This window comes from Nilaparvata lugens, chromosome 4 (assembly GCF_014356525.2).
Source record: "Nilaparvata lugens isolate BPH chromosome 4, ASM1435652v1, whole genome shotgun sequence".
Taxonomy (NCBI): Eukaryota; Metazoa; Arthropoda; class Insecta; order Hemiptera; family Delphacidae; genus Nilaparvata; species Nilaparvata lugens.
Genome location: NC_052507.1, coordinates 34,968,773 through 34,992,742, shown reverse-complemented (window position 1 = coordinate 34,992,742; position 23,970 = coordinate 34,968,773). Strand labels below are relative to the sequence as shown.

At 31.3% G+C, this 23,970-nt stretch overlaps 1 protein-coding gene across 1 annotated transcript; it reads right to left on the bottom strand.

Moving 5' to 3' along the window:
• Window positions 1-18: 18 nt before the first annotated feature.
• On the bottom strand, window positions 19-22,962 carry LOC111045327. Its single transcript, XM_039427376.1, has 7 exons — window positions 21,764-22,962; window positions 16,053-16,136; window positions 12,302-13,116; window positions 5,266-5,354; window positions 3,370-3,438; window positions 1,308-1,397; window positions 19-194 (listed from the first exon to the last, which is right to left on the bottom strand). The coding sequence occupies exons 3-7, from the start codon at window positions 13,107-13,109 to the stop codon at window positions 51-53; spliced, it is 1,200 nt and encodes a 399-aa protein (XP_039283310.1). The 5' UTR covers window positions 13,110-13,116; window positions 16,053-16,136; window positions 21,764-22,962; the 3' UTR covers window positions 19-50.
• Between the last annotated feature and the right edge of the window lie 1,008 nt (window positions 22,963-23,970).

Sequence of the window (23,970 nt, the reverse complement as noted above, 5' to 3'; positions counted from 1 at the left end):
TGAAGGTAATACAAATCACTCATTCCATGAATTGGAGTTGAATTGTAGGTTCAAATTATAGTTGTGTTCAAAAATGTTGAGTTCAAATTGTCTCTAGAAATTTTAAATTTTATAATGAAGAATGAAGCCCAATTCTCCACCACTGAAGGCAGTTGGATGGATACAATCATCAATGTTACAAGCAAAGTAACAATCTGAAAAATGAAAGAGAACTTTAATTCAAGATAGTTGAACTTTAATAAATAATTGAAAGAGTCACTTCTATTATTGAACTTTGATTAAGTGGAGCAATAATAAAAAATATGAATACCAAAATTCAAGTGATTTCTTCATTTCAGGCATGTTTGCAGATAAAGAAAAGGCTGTCACCACTCGGAAAAATTCAACCACTTGAGTTTTAGAAGAATAAAATAGAGTTCACTGTCATAGGCTGCATTAGTTTTCACATTATATTATTATGTTTGTGCACTACAAGCTGATTCTGAACCTTATTTGAAACACGGTAAATAGAAGAAGTATAGAATACTTCTATAAGAATAGAATAGTTTTCATCTAAATACCGTGATTTGAAATTTCATAGACTGAGTGTGAAAAGAGTGATTATTCAATATCCAATGCCAATACATTAAAATTCTAAGGAAACATTGCACTCTGCACAATAGAAGTTTGAATGTACGGTATATATTTTTTGGATCTATTATTATCTATTCATTCTGAAAAGATAATCTAATCAGCACTTGTAATGTTGTCAATTTCGGGTGAAGTTATTCAAATTCAAATTCATTCTATTGAGCCAAAAAAGAACATACAGGCCAAGTCAAAACATAAAAATAGACAGAATAACAATAATAATGTAAAATTAAAAATTTAAGTATATAACAATGGTAAGAATACATTCATGATACAACATCGCATGATATATTATCGCACAGAGTTTAGAATTACTACATTAAATACTTACATTTTATACTCTTTACATACTCTACTTACATTGTATACCGGTACTCTCTGCACACAACACATTAATGGATAAAAGTACAATACAACAAATCTAGTGCTGTTGAAATTCGAAAGAGATTATTCAGATCATAGTCGTTTATTATTCTTCAAAAAACTTTCAAGAGGATTTGAAAAAATATAAAGTCGAATAATATAGCCTACCGATTAATAGTCTGTTGTCTATAATAACTTAATTTTTAGCTGATGATTTATCATATGTAACTGTATTGTGTGATCTTATAACTTGATTTGTGTATGAAGGAAATTTCGAATCTCATTCTGTAAAATTTTGTGCAATAAGTACTTACGCTAGAGAATGTATCCCTATCAAGTTTGAACATTTTTCTTTCAAAGATTCGCTTTTTCAAGTAGTTAGCCTCTGCTTCATAGAAAAATATCTGGAAATTTCAACATGACATTGATTTCGAGAAAAGATTTCAACTGGTAAAAAGTTGAGTTCAAATCATCACAAATTTTGCATCCATACATGAAATGAAATGATTAGCCTATGAGACTTCCTATTGATTGTGTGTCCTCCCTCTCTTATTTGTCATCTTACCAATATAACTCTTCATCAAATATCAACCCCCCCCATCAGATATTGCGCTCGCAGTAGGTGAACTGTTTTTAAAAACATAGCTATTTGTACGTTCGCTAAAGGGACCTAACCGCTCTATATATTGTATCATTGAATAAAAAGTTACTTACTTACTTTACTTTACTTTATCTGGCTCTACAATCCTGGGTGGACCTTGGCCTCCTCTACATGACGCCTCCATACATCCCGCTCTTGTGCTCCCTGCCGCCAGTTTGCCACACCTAGCACACAGAGATCTTCTACCACTTCGGTGATCCATCTTCTTCTTGGCCTCCCTCTTTTTCGGGTGCCCATCATCCTTTCATCAAGCAGCTTTCGTGGTACTCTTCCATCACTCATTCTTACCACGTGACCCAGCCATTCTACTCTTTTTGCTTTGATACACCTTATAATATTTCTTTCGCCAATTGCTTCATCAATCTCATTGTTAAATCTGGCTCTCCAGTTTCCTTCAACGCAGACCGGTCCCCATATCCTCCTGTACATCTTTCTCTCAAAAGACCTCAACGCTCTTTCATCTTTATTCAAAATTTGTTTTACCTATATTTATTCCAAGGCCTAAAACTGTAGCTTCCTCCTTGAGTGTGCAAAACATTTATTTCAGGCTATGCTCATTCCTTGCTAACAAAACAATATCGTCCGCATAGGCCATAGCTTGGCAGGTTCTATTTATGATTGTTCCTGTCGTACCCAACTTCTGCAGTGTTTTTTCCAGCACTAAATTGAAAAGAGTAGCGGAAAGAGCGTCTCCTTGCCTAACGCCAGTTGTGACACTGAACACTCGGCTCAGCTTATTTCCGATCTTCACTTGAGCTGTTGACCCGGCCATTGTTGCCTCTATGAGATTGACAAGCTTTCTCGGCACTCCATACTCAAGCAGTAGTCGTATCATTTTGCTCCTCTTGATGCTGTCAAAAGCCTGTCGAAAATCCACGAACAGCATATGGAGATCCGTGTTGTATTCAAAGCATTTTTCCATGCACTGCTTCATTGCAAAGACCTGATCTGTTGTACTCCTTCCCTGTCTGAAACCGCATTGATGCTCACCAATTATCTCCTCAGCATACACCACTAGACGCCTCAGTATCAGAGCAGAGAGAACTTTGTATGACGTAGATAGTAATGTTATCCCTCTATAATTATTACAAACCATTTTGTCTCCTTTCTTGAATATGGGATATATTGTACCTTTGGACCACTCTTCAGGCATTTTATCCTGCTCCCATATCCATATTATTAGGGTATGCAAAGCTCTCAAAAACTTATCTCCTCCGTACTTTAGTAGTTCAGCTGGTATTGCATCACCGCCTGGTGCTTTATTATTTTTCAACATTTTGATAATGTCCTTTACTTTCTCAAACGTTGGCGCATGAAGCATGGGTTCAGCGCTTGAATAACAAGTAAAAAGTTACTTGGAAAACGAAAAATTGTTTTTATACTCACAGTATACAAACCAGTGAGAAAATATTGATTGACATCATTATTATGATTTGTTATTATTGGAATTATCAACTATTTTGTCTGTGTGAATCAACTATATAGTAGGTACCCTATGACTTATCGTTTTGTAGATAAGTAAAAAATAAGTGAAGTTAAGTGAAAAATTACAAGTTTAATTCTTTAAAAGTATTTAGGAGCCCTAGAAGATACCATCCATTAATATAATTATTCATATCTTCGAAATCCATTCTATGTATACCGGTACTCTAGTACAATATACTTTCAAATTTAAATATTATAAGATGGGCTATATTGTAATTAATAGAATATACCTGATTTCTAAATTCAGGACAGCGGTATTCTTCATCCATACTTTTAACAAGGAACACCACGTCTCTATTCTGCAAGAAAAAAGCTCCAGTTATATTCATATATAATTATTTTATGACATAAATTATTGTCATTTTATTTCATTATTTTCACATTGTAGTTATATTTTGTAATTATTATGTATATAGTAGTCACTGTGCTCGTGCTAGTGCACTGTTTTCTATTCTTCCTTTTTCAAATTGTTATTTTGTAAGTATTTTTATTTTTCATAACTTTATTGTAGTTCATAACTTATTCTCACTCATTTTTTATTTTCAGGTTACAATAAATTCTCTTTTGTGCTTCAGTATTTTTTTTCTTAATACAAGCTCACGGTCAGACATTAGTCTTGTAATCTTCAAGTTTTTTGTACTGTTAATAATTTTATTTTTGTTAATATAATGCAATATTGTGTATAGGAATAAATAAATTCAAACTTGAATTTGAGTTCTATAGGAAAACAGGAAATGAATTATAGAGTGTTCAATATAAATCGTATAATTTTGAATTTCTCAAGCTGAACGTGGAGATATCAAAAGGTGATAAGATGTTTTTCTTTTCCCAATAGAAGTTTCTTTCTTGTCGAAATTCATGCACGATATTCAAACTTGGGAGTTTTTAACTTCATCCAAATCATTTATATGTTGGAATATTTTCACTGAATTTATTGCACTAATTGTATCACAGTTACATTGTGAAATTTCAAAAAATGTAAAATGTAAAAAATTTAACCAAGTATACAAATACTTAGCAAGCCTATAGCATTCAAAAAAAATTATAAATATATGAAGGAACCTATATTTCTACATAAACAGCACTTCTATATACAGATTGGGTGAAAAGTCCGAGAACGGCTAAATATCTCATACACAAAGGTAATTTGTTGGTGGGTGTTATTGGGGATCCTACTAAAATTGAAAATACTACTTTACTATAACTTCAAAAATGTGGTCCACCATTTTGGATCCACCATACTGAACGCAACTTTGTTATTTTAAATAGGAAGGTGGTCATGCGATTCATAATATTTCGATACGGAATTTCAAGAAAAAATTAATGGCGAAAACCGCATATCGATATCTCAAACCATTCCGAAGATATTCACATTATTAATCAATACTATTCAAAGCAGAAAGAGAAGAAAAAATATGAGAACAGCTTAGTATCTCATGGAAAAATGTGATTTCAAGGTGGGTGTGGTTGGCGATCCTACTCAAATTATAAATACTACTTTACTATGAATTAAAAAATCTGGTCCGCCATCTTGGATCTGCCATTTTTAATGCAACTTTATTTTTTTAAATAGGAAGGTGGTCATGCGATACATGATTTCAATACCGAATTTCAAGACAAAATGAACGACGAAAACCGCGCATCGATATCTCAAACCGTTTCGACGATATTCACGTTATTAATCAATACCACTTATCTATTAAATTTTATTTTTGATCTGATGGTATTGATTTATAATTTGAATATCTTCAAAACGGTTCGTGATAAGGATGTGCGGTTCTCGACATTCGTTGCCTTGAAATCCCATATTGAAATCATGTATCGCATGACCTCCTTCCTATTCAAAAAATAAAGTTGCATTCAATATGGCGGAACAAGATTTTTGAAGTCATAGTAAAGTAGTATTTTAAATTTTAGTAGGATCCCCAATAACACCCACCGTCAAATTACCTTTGTGTATGAGATATTAAGCCGTTCTCGGATTTTCCACCCACTCTGTTTATAATGTATAATATTGATGCGTATTTCTTACTATATTGGTTAAGTAGTTGAATCTCTATCATGATATCTACATTGATTAATTTTAATCTACGCTACTTAAATAGATATAGGATGGTAATACTCACCCGATTAAAAATATAGTCTGTTGAAGACGTCAATACATAAACATTCAGCAGCATCAGGAAAACATTAAAGAATATCACTTTGTATTTACCTACATAGGATGTAAACAAAATGAATCTTGCTTTGAATCAAGTTGATGAATTCAACTTTCAACTGAAAATTGAAAAGGTGTATGCAAAGCATTATCTAGTCAACATGACTGACTTTTGTGAGCAAAATGGCTTTGTTGAAACAAATGAACCCATGAATAAAATCATGTTCTTGAAGAAAACAAAGCACAAAGTCTCCATTGATGTGTTAGTATTCAAAGGTTGTTTCAAGTTGCTTATTTACAAGATGATGACTGTGAATCACATGATGAAAGGGTATTCCCCAGCACACAATGATTAGGAATCCTGTGTTATGCCGGGATTCAGAATAGCATAATTGCTACGCAGTGTATGGTAAGAGTCCATAATTGTGTCTTTTTTCTTTCCTGTAGCCTATTTTCTTGGCCCTTAATCTTTTCAAATTTCGATTCTTTCCTGTCTTTGTGTAATGTTCAGTAAATTTCTTCTATTATGCATATCTTAACCAATCTTGTCCATAGTCATTTAAATTTGTATTTTTCTGAAATAATTTTGGAAGTTAAAATAGTAGCTTATTTTCCTAATCTTTAAATTGTTGATAAAACTTAACTTTTCTAAAATCTATACATTGTAGTGTAAATAATTGTTTGCTTGTGATATATTTTTTCATCATGTATCACTTATGTGAAGTGTATCAATTTTGTGTATATTGTTTTAGGGAATTTATTTACCAAATTTTCTTTTTCTCTTGTTTGTATTTTTTAGGGAACTTATTTACCCATTATCCATCTTGATCATCTTTGTATTGTAATCTTGAAATGTTTGTATTTATTATACAGTCTTCAAATTATGAAATTATTTAAAAATAAATGGTTCAATTTAGAACATGCTGAAATCTATTCTTATGTATAAATTCTTTTGTTATAATAAATAAACTTAAAAATTTGAAAGTATTAATGAATTGTGTAGCTATATATATGAGATGTATTAATGAAAGTTAACTTGAATAATAATGTTTTCATTAAATAAAAACGTCTTGTTATATTATTAATTGAAATGAGTTAAAGGTTAAAATTTCTCTAAAGTTTTTGTAATTGATGTCTTTTTCTTAATTTTAAAACTGTTTGTTCTATAAATTTTGATATGATTGATTATCGTTTGAAATGGATGCTGGAGTGTATGTGGAATTTTAGTGGGGTTTGTTGATTAGAATTTTGCTGGTATGTGATTGTTTTTTGAGATGGAAACCCATTATTGCCTAAAGAAGGAATAACAGAGGTTATGACTTAGAGAGGCAGTAATGAGATAATATTTTTTGTGTTGATTACTTATGTTGATTGCCATAGATGCAGATGATTACTTACGAATATTGATTGCCTTTGAAGCAAAATATTATTGATGTTTTGAATGATTTCTTGTTTAATGATTGATAGTAAAGTTTTGTCATGAAATGTAGTTTGTGTTTAGAACATTGAAAAGTCGAAATAAACTATAGTATCCAACAAACGATGATTAATAATATTGAATAATTCGCTTTTTATAAAATATTTGAACAATGAATAAATGGAAATGAAATTATTTTTTTTTCTAGTGAAATTTTGTAATTGATGTCTCCAAATTTCACAATTTATGTATTGCTGACTGTATAATAAGATGTTCACAAATTTCAATTTTATATTGATTATATACTTAAAAATAATTTTCATATGTATTAGATTGTATTGATAGCCTAATCAAAATTTTCCTTTTAGTTTATAAGCATTTTAAGATAACAGGTACAGCATGGACATTAACATCAAAATAATTAGCACGTGAATCTTGAAATCAACAAGTGAACGCCATGAAGAGTGTTAAGAACATTTGGGTGATTTTTGAACTAGTGTGACTCATCAATTGAATATCTACACCAATATCTATGCTGATGCCTACACCAATAACTACGCCAATATCTACACTGATGCCTATGCCAATATCAACGCCAATATCTGCTCTGATGTCAATGTCAACGCCAATATCTACACCAATAACTACACCGATGTCTACACCAATGCCTGCGCCGATGCCTGTGCTGATGCCAATGCCAATATCTACGCCGATGCCAATGCCTACGCCAATGTTGATGCCAATGCCTACGACAATGCCAACGCCAATGCCGACACCAAAGCATACGCCAATGCCGACACCAAAGCATACGCCAATGACAATGCCAACGCCTATTGCTGACCATGTAACTCAAACTTCAACACTACCACATTACCTGGAGCTAATTGCCATCCATGTTCACGTTCGCAACTTTGAATTCAGAATAACAGTCACAGTATCATGAAAGAATTGATTCAAAAAACCTCTCCTAAATTATTCCTGTATGCAGAACTCTAAACCTTGAAAGCTGAAAATATCAAAAAACCAAACCTTACCTAAATTAATCCTCACCTAAGTTAATCCTGTATGCAGCGTCTATCTCTTTTCCGAAAAACGAATTACATGGTCATTTCAAGCCTGAAATGTACATTGTATAATTACAAATATGATACAAAATTTACGTGACTCTGTATTGAGTTTGGTATGCAGCCGTCTACTACAAGCATGAGGCAATGCTAACTGAGATGTCACCTGTATCGAGTTTGGTATGCAGCCATCTACTACAAGCATGAGGCAATGCTAACTGAGATGTCACCTGTATCGAGTTTGATATGCATCAGTTGACTACAAGTATCAGCCCAACACTACGAGTATTCGGATCAGCCCAACACTAACATCATCACACTGAAGTCACACTTAACTGAAAATCATACTGAGTGCCTTAACGGACTGTTTTCCAAAATTTGCATCGATAAAATCAACCGCATCAATAGTGAAGAAATGAACATTTTTGATTTATTGAAATTTTATGTGAAAATTCATCAATTCATTTGAAAAAAAAAATAATAATAAATTTTTTATTCAACATACTAATTTTTTTCATGCAATAAAAATTGAATTTTTCTATCTATTAAATTTATGTGCAATTTCAAAAAAATATTCTTTATATATTAAACTTTCTGTTGAGATATTTTCCTTTAAATTATAAAGCTAAATCAAAAGTAACTTTGATATTCTATACTTTGAAATATTGTTTGAAACATATAACAAATGCTATTGATGAATTTTTATAATAATTTTCAATATTATAGGACAACATGTAATGTTTTTATAGAAAAATTGTTACTGTTCTCGAATTTACAATTCAAAATTTCCATTTGGGTCAATGTAATTTTTTTCTTTAAATTTTCAAACAGTAAAAGTTTTTTATGTCAAGAGGGGGGTATTTGTAATATTACATTTTTTCTTGATTGGAATCGAATCTTCAATTCGAGATCTATAAAACTTTATAGTAAATATCAGAGTCATCGATATACAGACAACTTTTTGACTGAGAATTTATCGTAAATGATTGTGTTGCATGTTCAATGGTATCACTGAAAAAACAAACTCTGTAAACAGAGTTAACAGAATTAACAGATATATAGAGGATATATAAATTTAAAATAACAGTTTCAAAATAAAGTTTTATTGAGAACAATATAAAATGTGAATTCTAAACTTGTAATTTATAATTTTTTTGGTGACGTGTCCATGACATCGACACTGTTTGAAGTTGGTTTGCTCTGTACCTTTGTGCCTGCCAGGCTTCCGTCTCTCTGAAAATAATGGCTGACTGCGTGTATTCTAATTTCGTGCTCTCTGAATATTTTTCTGTTTAAGTGAATTTTTTTTAATGTTTTAAATTGAGTTTTGAACAGTTTTATGGTGTTCTAAGTTTGTGTATTTTGATTTGTGTGTATACAAGCCTATAGCCATTGTTTTCAACTATATAAATGGATAAGTATTTAGCTTGTAGTGACTTTAGATGCTTAAGCGTGTAAGATATTGTTCTTTGTGTATTTGTGTAGTGTATTGCCAAAATTCTTCTAAAGATTATAAGTTCATTTGCTCTGAAAACTGGATTTCTCATTCATAGGCGATAGATCCATTCATAGTTTACTAAGAATCTATTATGTTGGAGCCGATAACCTTCCTTAGGTTAATAGGTGTGAAATGCTATCCAACCGATTTAGGAGAAATTGGTAGCACGGCAATACCATCCATTAATATAATTATTCATATCTTCGAAATCCATTCTATGTATACCGTTACTCTAGTACAATATACTTTCAAATTTAAATATTATAAGATGGGCTATATTGTAATTAATAGAATATACTGATTTCTAAATTCAGGACAGCGGTATTCTTCATCCATACTTTTAACAAGGAACACCACGTCTCTATTCTGCAAGAAAAAAGCTCCAGTTATATTCATATATAATTATTTTATGACATAAATTATTGTCATTTTATTTCATTATTTTCACATTGTAGTTATATTTTGTAATTATTATGTATATAGTAGTCACTGCTCGTGCTAGTGCCTGTTTTCTATTCTTCCTTTTTCAAATTGTTATTTTGTAAGTATTTTTATTTTTCATAACTTTATTGTAGTTCATAACTTATTCTCACTCATTTTTTATTTTCAGGTTACAATAAATTCTCTTTTGTGCTCCAGTATTTTTTTCTTAATACAAGCTCACGGTCAGACATTAGTCTTGTAATCTTGAAGTTTTTTGTACTGTTAATAATTTTATTTTTGTTAATATAATGCAATATTGTGTATAGGAATAAATAAATTCAAACTTGAATTTGAGTTCTATAGGAAAACAGGAAATGAATTATAGAGAGTGTTCAATATAAATCGTATAATTTTGAATTTCTCAAGCTGAACGTGGAGATATCAAAAGGTGATAAGATTTTTTTCTTTTTCCAATAGAAGTTTCTTTCTTGTCGAAATTCATGCACGATATTTAAACTGGGAGTTTTTAACTTCATCCAAATCATTTATATGTTGGAATATTTTCACTGAATTTATTGCACTATTGTATCACAGTTACATTGTGAAATTTCAAAAAATGTAAAATGTAAAAAATTTAACCAAGTATACAAATACTTAGCAAGCCTATAGCATTCAAAAAATTATAAATATATGAAGGAACCTATATTTCTACATAAACAGCACTTCTATATACAGAACTGCACTTTTCTTTGGGTGAAAAGTCCGAGAACGGCTAAATATCTCATACACAAAGGTAATTTGTTGGTGGGTGTTATTGGGGATCCTACTAAAATTGAAAATACTACTTTACTATAACTTTAAAAATGTGGTCCACCATTTTGGATCCACCATACTGAACGCAACTTTGTTATTTTAAATAGGAAGGGTGTCATGCGATTCATTATATTTCGATACGGAATTTCAAGAAAAAATTAATGGCGAAAACCGCATATCGATATCTCAAACCATTCCGAAGATATTCACATTATTAATCAATACTATTCAAAGCAGAAAGAGAAGAAAAAATATGAGAACGGCTTAGTATCTCATGGAAAAATGTGATTTCAAGGTGGGTGTGGTTGGCGATCCTACTCAAATTATAAATACTACTTTACTATGAATTAAAAAATCTGGTCCGCCATCTTGGATCTGTCATTTTTAATGAATGAATGAATGAATGAAGTTTTATTCTCAATAAGCACAATACAAGGAAATGTAAAATACATGCATATCAAAAACAAACAATCAAGATTATTATATACAAAATCTTATAATATGAGATATTTAATATTATAATGCAACTTATTACTTATTGAGAAAAATACAATCCAGCACGTAAGATGCAACTTACGGACCGCTGGAGGGAGTCTAACACACTATTTTACTAAAGCAATAGAATGGACTGAAAAAAAAAGAAAAAAGAGAGATAAAAAAAAACATTTATGGGCTGTAATCAAAATAGGATATTATTATTTAATTATTAAAGAGATGATGCTAATTAGAGAAAGCAAAAGAAAATCATTAAAAATAGAGATTCAAATTGTGTGAAAAGATTAATTTATTGATTTATGTTGCAAAAAAAACGGTAAGAAGAGCAGGGAAAATACAAAAAAAAAATAAAGAGGAGAAAAAATAAAAAGAAAAGCAAGATAACAGAATGCAAAGTTAACTGAATGGAAAGAAAAATAGACGGATTAAACAATAATTATGAACAAAAACTCTAGAGCTTCGGGAGTGAGTGACAAAAGCCAAATTTTAATTAATCTCTAATCTTATTTCCACAATTACATGCAGCAATGGCATTCTTGACCTCAAGCGGCAAAGCATTATAAAATCTAGGTGCCAGGAAAATGAACGTTTTACGAAAAAGAGTGCAATTGGTAATGATAATTGATAATGCAACTTTATTTTTTTAAATAGGAAGGTGGTCATGCGATACATGATTTCAATACCGAATTTCAAGACAAAATGAACGACGAAAACCGCGCATCGATATCTCAAACCGTTTCGACGATATTCACGTTATTAATCAATACCACTTATCTATTAAATTTTATTTTTGATCTGATGGTATTGATTTATAATTTGAATATCTTCAAAACGGTTCGTGATAAGGATGTGCGGTTCTCGACATTCGTTGCCTTGAAATCCCATATTGAAATCATGTATCGCATGACCTCCTTCCTATTCAAAAAAATAAAGTTGCATTCAATATGGCGGAACAAGATTTTTGAAGTCATAGTAAAGTAGTATTTTAAATTTTAGTAGGATCCCCAATAACACCCACCGTCAAATTACCTTTGTGTATGAGATATTAAGCCGTTCTCGGATTTTCCACCCACTCTGTTTATAATGTATAATATTGATGCGTATTTCTTACTATATTGGTTAAGTAGTTGAATCTCTATCATGATATCTACATTGATTAATTTTAATCTACGCTACTTAAATAGATATAGGATGGTAATACTCACCCGATTAAAAATATAGTCTGTTGAAGACGTCAATACATAAACATTCAGCAGCATCAGGAAAACATTAAAGAATATCACTTTGTATTTACCTACATAGGATGTAAACAAAAGAATGTTGGAATAATACAGGATGATAAGAATTCTTATCAGTATGAAAAGCATAATTCTTTGCAAAAAAGCATCATAGAAATGTTTGGTGGCCAAGCATAATTGACCATGTAGGATTCTCAGCTCCTCCAAGTTCCTTGCCATTAGTTGACAATTTCCTCTGGCTTTTATGCCATATTTAAATTTCATTGTAACATTCTTCATGTCCGCAAATCTTAATGATATTTCGTGGCAAATTATCAAATAAAGAGCATTCACATCAAAGTTCCATAGAATTTCCAATAGAAAATTGAGTAAATATAAAGCAACAAAATCTAAATCGTTAGCACGGTATCTGTGATAAGTTGCTTTTGCCATTCTAAGAAAATTTAATGACATCAGAACCAATATCCAGCAATAGATTCTGTATTTCTTCCATGATGTTTTGCTGTAGTTTGAGTTCAGTTTCAATTGTATATCGAAATCTTCTATGGCTACCAATGCTTTAAGCAATGTATTATCTGTCAGGTTGCAGGTGAGAAGATGAACACAACCCAGTATAGAGCAGACAATATTGAAGACATAAGAAGGTATTGGGATATCATCTCCAAAATGATAGTAAATTAGAACATTTAGTAGTAAGAGTAGAACAGTGCCTGTTGGTATTCCTCTGGAAGGCTTCAGATCGTAGGCATGGTGGCAAAAGACATTTCTCAGAGATATGCCACCAGTGAATTTCATCAGGATAACCAGTGGACGAAGAATTGAGGAATAGAGGGAGAAGTCCAGGTCTTTATTCAGCTTTTCCATGGTTTACCTGCGGTGAGAAACAGAAATAATGTTGATTGAGCCTATTAAGGTTGTACACTACGCTTTTGAAATTTTAATACTGTTTTTTTAATAATGGCGAATTGAATACTAGAATGGAGTGGTATTAGCCACCAGAATAAAATAAATTTCCAATGAAAATAGTTTATCTATTTCACCTTTTGAGATATGAGCGCCTAAGGTAGTGATCTTTGAGATAAGTCGCTTCAAATTGGTAGCAAAGAAATTCATGCGATTTTGTAGAAATATTTTTCAAGGTACTGTTTATCAAATAAGATATTTCATTTCTCAGAATATAATTTCTGGTAAAACTTTTTCCAATATAAAAAAATCTAAACTTTAATTAGTTTTATATACTACAATGAAATTTTTTGAGATTTATATTCTGAGAAATGAAATTCAATTCAATAAAAAATAATATTTTATACAGGACGTTTCCTCAAAAATTCATTCATGGATTTATTTGCTATAAGTTCTGAAATGACTTATTTCAAAGATTTCAACTTTAGATGCTCATATGAAACCACAAACATATATTCCTACAATTGGAAGCTGTAACTCAATTTATAGAAAAATGCTGTATTTCATTTTTTGAATCCTACTTCACTGAGAGCTACTTCAGAGTCATCAAATATGGAGATTTGTATTCTGATCTGAGTATCTGAACAGTTACTGTTATATAGTTAATATAGTTAATATCTGTTAAATATTCAATTTTTGATTATATTTAATATGTGAGTATAATATAATAATTTACTACAACCGTTTCATGAATGGCGGCTTTTAACAATTTTTATCATAATGTTGAATCAAAATATTTAAAGTCAACACAACCGAAATTTGTAGTTGTGACTTCAAGTAGGCCTACCTATGTTTCTTGAATATGAATTACTAGCAGAATATCATCTAGACTAATACTCAAAAGATGATGAACCACAGCGCTTGAAGACGCAAAAGTGATTCAGTGATAAGTTTCAAAGATCTTGAGAAAAAAATATATTATGATAATTATTTAATTCTCATTACACAAGCATAACGTGTGTAATAAGTGGGTTCTGTATTTGTAAAACCATATACATCACACAATCTAAATTTTTCAGGAAACAATAATTTTAATGCGCTATTAATTGTTTGTGCAAGTTATTCCTTCACAGTCACAATTTCGCCCTCAAAATACATAACTTAATTTGTGTGATTTGACTTGTTCAACCAATGCTCTAGACCTACAATTCTCCAATTAATAACATTATGACTTTATGCAGTTATCGAAAAAGTGATGTAGACCTACGGTATCTGGCTTTGCAAGACTACTCAAGAAACGATTCAAGTAATAATAATAAATCTTCAATTGTTATTAAAACAATAACATACAAGAAAGTAATAATGCCTAGATAACGCTATGAAACACGAATTAAAAGCATGCGAAATGAGAAGTAAGTAAACCTTTTATCCTCTGTCCTGACCTATACATTCACATTAATTTAATTAAAAAATAGGAGTTTCAATTTCAAAAGTATTTAAATCAGTATGTATTTCAGTTTCCACATCATCAATATTATCGTCATGTAGGGAGTGTGATTGACAATATTATTCTACATTTTCCAGGCTTATCTACCTTTCCATAAAAATTGGATTAAATATAAGTAATAAATTAAAATGATTAATATTTTGTGGCTACTTAAAAAATGTTATGAAATGTCAAATAATAGATACTTATTATTAATTCAGAATTTTGACGACGGATTATTAATTCATCAACACTTTATAATAATCTTTACTATAATAAAGGAAAGAACTGTCTTAAATATACACGAATACACGTACGGGATAGGAAAACTATGTTTGACGCATCATCACGTCTGAACTACTTAATTGATTAACTTGAAATTCTGCTTATAGATTCTCAATTTACCGAGGATAATTATAGGCCTATTTTGAATTTTTCTAGATTTCAGTAAGTCCAGTTTTCAGTTTATCAAGTTTTTAATTTGACCCTTGCGGAGCACGGGCTACCTTCTAGTATAAAATAAACGGGATTCCTGAGCATGATTCAATTCTTGGATTATAATAACAGCATACTATCAATTGATCAGACTTTTGTAAAGATTCTTGGGAAAATATGAAACGAAGCTATAGGATCTGAATAGTGAGTATATTACTTTCTCAAATTTAAAAATCAAATCTATTATTTATTTTATTCAGTTTATGTATTATTATGATACTTTATAATATGTCAATAATCTCATCTAAAATATCGTTTCACTCCACTGTTATTCCCTCTCTGGGTAGGCCTACTGAGTAGTGACGTTATATGATATTGTGGAAGGTTGCATGGAAAGACTTGAAAGTTTGTCACTCCACTCCTTCACTCCATTCATTAGAATGAGGAGGAGCTAATTTCAATTGTTATACATTTATAAATATTCCATATATATAAATATAGAGAAAAATAAAATTATCTGTGCAACAGGGGCGTATTTCTTTATTAAACTTGATGTTTGATTCTATTAACATGTGAATAATTTATTGATTTGTTAAATTTGAACTGTGATTATAGGCCATGAAAACCAATCAGAGAAGCATTCTTTCAAAAAAACCTTTTCTGATTGGTTATCTCAATTGAAATTTAACAGGCTTTTGTACAACTGGGCCTTACAAGAAATAAGATATTTTATTAATTCAAATACGTATATGCTGTAATTGATTCGAATTACTAAATTTAAATTATTCAAGTCTAAATTTTTTGGCGTAACATGTAGATTTTGTTTTATCATTGTTCAAACTATCATATTCAAATTATAGTTCATTGTTAATCAATATGTTTGGTATTAGCCTATTATCATAGTTTACTATTTATTATGCTGTGCGTCATGTTATGCGACGAGTATTAACATGCAAATGAATTGATCTATGAAGTATACTTACAAGTAGTGTATAAGCTACTTATCCTCTCATATAAAGAGCATAGAGAATTCGTTTAGTCTTGAAGTTCTAATATGAAAAAATAACCTGAAAAAATAATACATTTCAAGTAGATTATGGACAAACATTTTTCAATAGGAGGAAAGCTTCACCAATTATCAAATCTTATGGTTAATAAATGACCACTTCATCATGTAGAAATCTGAATAAAGGATTATCATCTTTGGGTTAACTTAATTGTTTTGATAGTCACCAAAAAAAGATTATTTTCTTCTCTTTTGTTTCAAGACTTCATGGAGGCGAAAATATCAATTTTCTGATTGAATTAATTACTTAAGCTATCTTCTGACAGAATATGGGATGATACAATATTTAAAATGTATGTTCTGAGAATAGAGAATGGGTGACGAAATTGATTGCTTGATAATGGAAGGTAGCATACGTTCTAACTCTCTATATCTATGAGCTTCTCAACAAAAGTCTTTCAAAAGGAAGTTTCGGGAGTGCAGGGGAGTGAGTGAGTTTGGACAATAAACTGTCCGGCCATGATATAATCTAGATTCAATTTTGGGAATGATTCCTCCTAAAAATTAATAATTAAGTAGCCTACTGTTTTAAAAATAATGAGGACCGTTCAAGATATTCAAACGTTTTTCTAGACTAAAATATAATATCGGGGACCGAGCTTCGCTCTGGAGTACAAAAGCAGAAAAAATTATAACGAAAGAAGAAATTATAATAACATTCATAGTTCATACAGAAATGTTCTATCTAATCACAGTAAATTGAGAGTAATTCCCAGAGGAATGCAAAAGCTTCCCTCACAAAGGCCCGGTTGCACAAAAGCCGGTTAAATTTTAATCCTGATTAATTTCACATGAACCAAAACAGAGAGGACCATTTCAAAAACATGGATCTACTGGAATTAATCAGGATTGAAAATAACCCGGCTTTTTTGCAACCGGCACTAAGAAGCTGATTGAATGATTACAAAAGTTCAACAGCTGAGTCATAATTTTGACACAGTCCCACACACATGAAATCGCTCACTCACTTCCGTCATCAACAGACGACGAAGTAATTTATTATAATCAGCTGTTTTTCTAAGGATCAATAATAATTATTATCCTTTTAATGTCCTTCAGCAAGTTTTCCCAGGGATGAGACAATGTGCAATCGAATTTTTATATTATAAACCTACTATGTTCTGAATTTCGTGAGAATCGTTAGAGCCGTTTTCGAGATCCGGTGAAATACAAGCATATAAACAGAACATATAAACAGAAATTGCTCATCCTATTATATTAAGCGAGCAATTTCTGTATTTTTATATATGGTTATTTATATTTATTTAAATCTGGATATTTATGTTCAACGGATCTCGAAAACGGCTCTAACGATTCTCACGAAATTTGGAACAAAGTAGGTTTATGATATGAAAATTCGATTGCACTAGGTCTCAACCCTGGTATAACTCGCTGAAGGACATTGAAAGGATAAATACTTCCTTGGAAAAACAGCTGGAAATTTTGTCGTCTGTCGATACCATGATGGAAGTGGGTGAGCGAGTGCATGTGTGGGTTATTCCTCAGCTGATCCCACGAGAAGAATAATTCAGAAAGAGAAATTTATTATTGTTTATTTGTCTTTTTTTAGAAAACATGTTTACTTCATGTTACATAATAGTAACTAGATGCTGTTAGTGTAGAATAGTACATAGTATATTAACAAAAATAGTGTAGCAAACATAGTATATCATTCTAAATAGAATTCATAGTATATCTATTTGTAATTGATGATGTGTTTGTTTTTGAAGTGTGAATAAATTGTTATTTTGATGAGTGATAGTAGCTTAACCTAGATTTTGATTTGGACTGTAGTCTAAATTTGAAAAGGGACAGTTTTGGGCATAAGCCAGTTGTGCTCCTCATATAACTGTAAAAATAATTGTATGACTGAGAAAATTAATAAATATATATATATATATATATATATATATATATATATATAATATATATATATATAATATATATATATATAAACTATGAATTCAATCTTTCGTTACAAATTTTTTATGCTTTTACACTCCAGATCGAAACTCGGTCCCCCGATGTTATCATTTAATCTGAAGATAGGATTAATTGACCGAGCGAAGTGAGGTCTAAGATTCAAGTCGACGGTTTGGCATTTCTCTTAATGTTTGAATGTTAAAATTTTTAAATGTTTATATGTTGCGCATTTACGGCGAAACGCGGTAATAGATTTTCATGAAATTTGACAGGTATGTTCCTTTTTTAATTGCGCGTCGACGTATTTACAAGGTTTTTGGAAATTTTGCATTTCAAGGATAATATAAAAGGGAAAAGGAGCCTCCTTCATACGCCAATATTAGAGTAAAAATCAGACTATAGAATAATTCATCATAAATCAGCTGACAAGTGATTACACAGATGTGTGGAGAAGCCAGTCCATTGCTGTATTTCCATAATGTCTATAGTTTCAATCAGGTACTTGTGGATGAGAATACTTCGTGAGGTCTACTGTTCACAGAACTACTAGTTGGACTTGTAAAGCCGTATTTGACTTACATGTGCCCAGCTGGCAGTAGTCGGTATAGCAAATGAGATTTGAATATTTTTTATATTTTTGTGCCTGATGAAATTCAAATTCAAATTCAAATTTATTGTTTTCATTTTCCATTACAATCAAATTTGATAAATCCATACAATTATAAAACTAGCTGCAAATAATAATCAGTGGATATAATGAACAACAAAAAAATTATATTTAACAAAATACCAAACCACCGTGATGCTGATTATCAAGGCCATTCCACACAGCACGTGGCGTGCGTGGCTGGACGCACGCTAGCTACTTTTCAAAACATCGCTTCCCAGCTAATCAAATGAAGCAATTCACATAGCAGCCACGGCCACGCGGCAACGCTTGCTATACTAGCCACGCGTGGCTACCAATCGCTCTCTGAGCGATCTTTTCAAACGTGTCCGGCCACGTTTTGGTCCGAGCATGCGCAGAACGTATACTAGACATATACTATCGTATAGAACATATACTATCATTGTCAGCCTCAAGGTCGCGCATTAAATGATTGAATTCGCCATAGGTCTTCCTTTTTTTATTGATTGGATGTACCCACTGGTCCCGTGCTGTCACCGAATACAATAAAACCAGCTCATTATCGTTACTACTGCTGCTGCTGGAGTCATCAAACCAAGGTAAGCCACAAGAAAATCCAGATTCACACCACGGGACCGTCGGAGTTGACATCTTCCTGCATACTGACGGGAAACGTGGTCGGTATAGCATCGCAACAGTCGTGGCGGTGTGAATTGGCATGTGGCTAGCGTGGCCGGCGTGGCGTGCGTCCAGCCACGCACGCTACGTGCTGTGTGGAATGGCCTTCAGTTGGATGATACTGACGTATGATGTATGACGTTGGATGATATAGCTTCAACTGGATGATGGAGATGATCAAATTTGAAGCTTCATGGAATAAAATTTATTGCAAACAATAATGTTTTACTACTCACAAAAAAGCAAGAAGCTTTCGTACGTGAGTAGGAGTTGAAAAAAAACACATTCACACACACAATCACACACAAGTATGTTTTTCAATCATAGACATATTTAATTTTCAATGAAAATAGATATTAGTATTATATATACCGTATCACTAGTATAATTTAATTAGTATGATTTAATTAATTGGAGCCTATAAGATCATAAGAATAATTTGAAAAAAAAGAAATTTTGTATTTAAAAAGTAGGAAGTACAACAAAGAGGAAAATCACAAGGTTTTTTCAAAGAGAAAAGGAAGGGAAAATTGCAAAAGCTTATACATTCATTCAAATTAGAAATCATCAGCCCACCACTCTAAAAAGGTTTTCTAACTCTATTGGTGACTGAAGCCATAGCCAAATTTTCAATTTATTGTAGAATTTCCTGTAATATCTCTCACTTCTAATTCCATTTGGTAGAAGATTAAAAAACTTGGGTCCGAGAAATGTGTAGAAATGTCCGATAAATTTCATCTTTGAAATGTAGTGGAATTTGGCTTTGGGACTTTCAACATCAGTTGCATTGATTGATGTGTCACCCGATGATCATCTTCATGAATGGGTCTAGCTGAAAGTCCTATACTACCACTCATTCTGTAAAACAAGGATAACACCTTCAGCACATAGATGTATCTGAAAGGGAGGATTCCCAACAGTTGGAAAATTGGAAAGGTATGAGTCCTTCTATTCACACCATGAATAATTCTTACCACTGATTTCTGCAGTGTGATTAGGCTTTTAAAATGAGATAGGAAAGTAGACGCATAACAAGAAATTCCATATTCCAGTCGACAATTGAAAAATGCAAAATACATGACACGTAAAATACTCACTGGAAAGAATTGCTTCAATTGATGGAATCTTCTTAGCAAATATAATAGGTACATCTTGATTTTCTGTGTATGTAGATTCCAAGATAAAAATGCCTTATGGTTCTTACCAGCTCTTCAGGGAGCTTATATAAAATTCTGCTATCAATTGGTGCAAAACTGCTGCCACTTTATCAATCTGCAATTCTTATCGCTGCTCTGATTGACTCCACAATATTATAGATGCTGAAGATATAGATAAATTTAAGGGTTCTAAATATTGCACAAGACAATAAATATATGGTATCGACACCAATCAAACTCACTACCATCTGACAAAGGGGTCAGCAGTGTGAGATAATACCGAGTGTGATCGAAGACGGTATTTGGTTAGAATTCCTTATACCTTCTATTGATTTGTAGTACTGTTTCAACTTAATTCTATGACCCTGTATTTCAGTCAATTCGATTTCAGTAATTATGTTGAACCATTTAAATTAATCTTGAGAACGTAATATTTCTGAAGATTTAACGATCAATGCTGTATATCGCTGATGTATCCAACACATTTGATGAAGAATATTGTTGGTTAAAAATTTTATTAATTTGTCAATAACGATAAAATATGCTAGTTCTAGATTAGTCATGCATGAAGACAGGATTATAAATGAAAGGTACACCATTCAACAAATAAAATATATGATTTACACAAATATATATTATATCCAACAAGCAATAATAAAATATGAAACAATAAATATAAAAACAATATGAGAAAGTATGCAAGAAAGTAAATATCACAGATAGCTCACTAGAAAATCTTACTATGCTTACTAGCATCGATTGATAAATCTTGTATTTTTCCTATCAGCATATATTATATATATTTATATGGCTCAATGCTCAATCTGTCAACTTGCTTTCGCTTGTCGAATAAAATTCATAATTCTGTATTTCAACAATATCAAAAATCAAATATTTTTAAATCTCAGGGTTTGAGTTCGACCGTCAGTGGAATTTAGATAAAATGAATTATCTTAGGAATTTTGAGCTTCTGGTAATTCTTTTATAATTATATTACTGATGTTAAAAAATATTAAATGAGCATATAGAGTAAATTATATTTCAATGAATATTAGTTCTGTGAATACTTAAACATTTGGTTCTCATCAATGTTAATTAATTCTCATAAATTAATTAATTTTTAATTAATTAATTGTGCAAGTGAGTGCAAGCTTGATTTTCAATTATGACCCTCGACGAGCTAGCTTCATTTATATTCACAAATTCGCAGCACTGAGGATTCTCTAAATATTTATAACTCACATGTGAAGATTTTCCCCAAATTTAAAGATGTGGCATGGGTTTCACCTCGTGTGTCCTGTGCCTTATTTCTGGTGGGCTGATGTCATCCTCTCCAGTAGGGAAATAATTACTAATTTATTAACTCTTGTCATACAACGACTTCACTGAGTTATGATAATTTAATTTAATTATAGCTAAAATTTTAAAATTGGTATAAATTACTATAAAATAAGGGTTCAGTCCAAGAGTCCATGGATCTCAATTTTTGCTGGTGACTCTCGTGACCCCTGGCAAGCAAGTGAAGAGATCTCGCTTTCACATTTTCTTATGATACTTCCTTTTTCTGAATTTGCATAGTAATTTGCATAGTTGCTACTATTGGTGGATTTCAACATATCCCCAATGACGTGATTTGACTCTATCAAATAGTTAGCAATACAAAGACATAATACTCAATTATACATAAATATTTTAACACTTAAATCTGATCCCATGCCAGTTATGATTATACATAAATTTTACAATAATTGTATATTTTTGTAATTTTAAAAAAGACCACATGGTGACTTTCTGAAATATATATTTTCAGCGCCTACTAAATACTGGATTCTGATTGGTACATCACCAGTTTTTGTACAAAATGTGCTATTGTATTACTGCGCTTAATTAAACTAGATTCCGTTTCCTTTTCATTTTCATTATATTTTTGTAAGCTTGTCTGCTTGTATATACACAATAAATATTTTTATATGTTTTCAAACGTTTATGTCCCTTATTTAGCATGCTAGAATTTACAAAACCCCTTCGTCCTCGCTTTATTGAGTACTGTAAACTTGCAATTATTTTGCTGGAAAGTATCTGACTGAATTTCAGATGTACAGCTTGACCGCTGTTGATGTTGCCGACAAGCTCTATTACCAAAGAGCCTAACCTCGATACTTTATTATTGTTTTATATTAAATAAATAAAAAATGACTTCCATTTTCGTATTGTTGCAAATAATCATAGCCTTTAGAGTCGTTATTTTCTTATCTCTATTATTCGACTGATAATATAACTGATGATAAAAGTTTCTGGTTTCTTTCCATGAGACCTAATAATTCATTTTAACAAATGAATTTCATGTGTGCCAAAATGCACCGTTATAGACTATAGAATTATTAATAATCAATCAGCTGACAAGTGGATTATTTATTGAATTCATTACACAGATGTCTGGAGAAGCAATGTCTTTTTCTATAAGGTCTATGGTTTCAATATTTTGTTTTGCATTCTTGGTATTATTATGCGTGCCCATCAATATTATATCAATATCCTCACATTTGAAAAAACAAATTTAATGAGTGATTAAAAATAATTGGATGAACTAAATAATGCTGAAGAGATTATTATTTTTGATTGAAAAAAATAGTCTTCTAATATTTTTATCAGATGGAAAGATTATCACGGAACTGGATGATTTATCATATTATGGAATACAAATTCAAACGTGAACTGAATTTGTTAACATTTCAAACAGGATACTTGAATAGGATACTAACATCAGATACTTGTGGATGAGAGAACTGCGTGAGGTCTACTGTTCACAGAACTACTAGTAATTTTATGAGTAGCTTAATATTCCTTGTATTGATATCCGTTGGGTCCATGAACATCCACATTTTGTTTAAGAATGTAGGTTTTATAGAGATTTGCTTTTCTGAAATAAATGTATTTATAATGTATAAATATAAATGTATTTAAATATAATTATACATATAAATGTATTTAAAAAGTTAATAATAGATTATTTTTAAATTTTTAATCAACCTTCAGTTAACTGTAATATATTATTTCATTAGTAAATAAGTAAAACACTTCATTTTATTTCATTAATTTATTTGCTGAGTGTAATGCCCACATGAGCTCTAGGCTTGTGCATTGGTAATGAGGCAGATAATAATGAGAGATGAACACAGTCCGAGCCACAACATAAAATCATAGAACTGTTTATACAGAGGTTAATTAGCATATAACAATTTTGCACAGAATATGATATCCACTTCAAGCTTCAAGCTTGGGAGAATTATTTATATGAGCAGTTTTTCAATCACAAACTAGTGAAAAAATATTTAATTGTTGAAATGAAGAGAATTATTTTTGAATATGTGATAACAGTTTGAGATTGTGGCACTGACTGAGTTGAGCATGCGATGCATGCTGTTAGTTGATGGTTGACGCTTTATTAA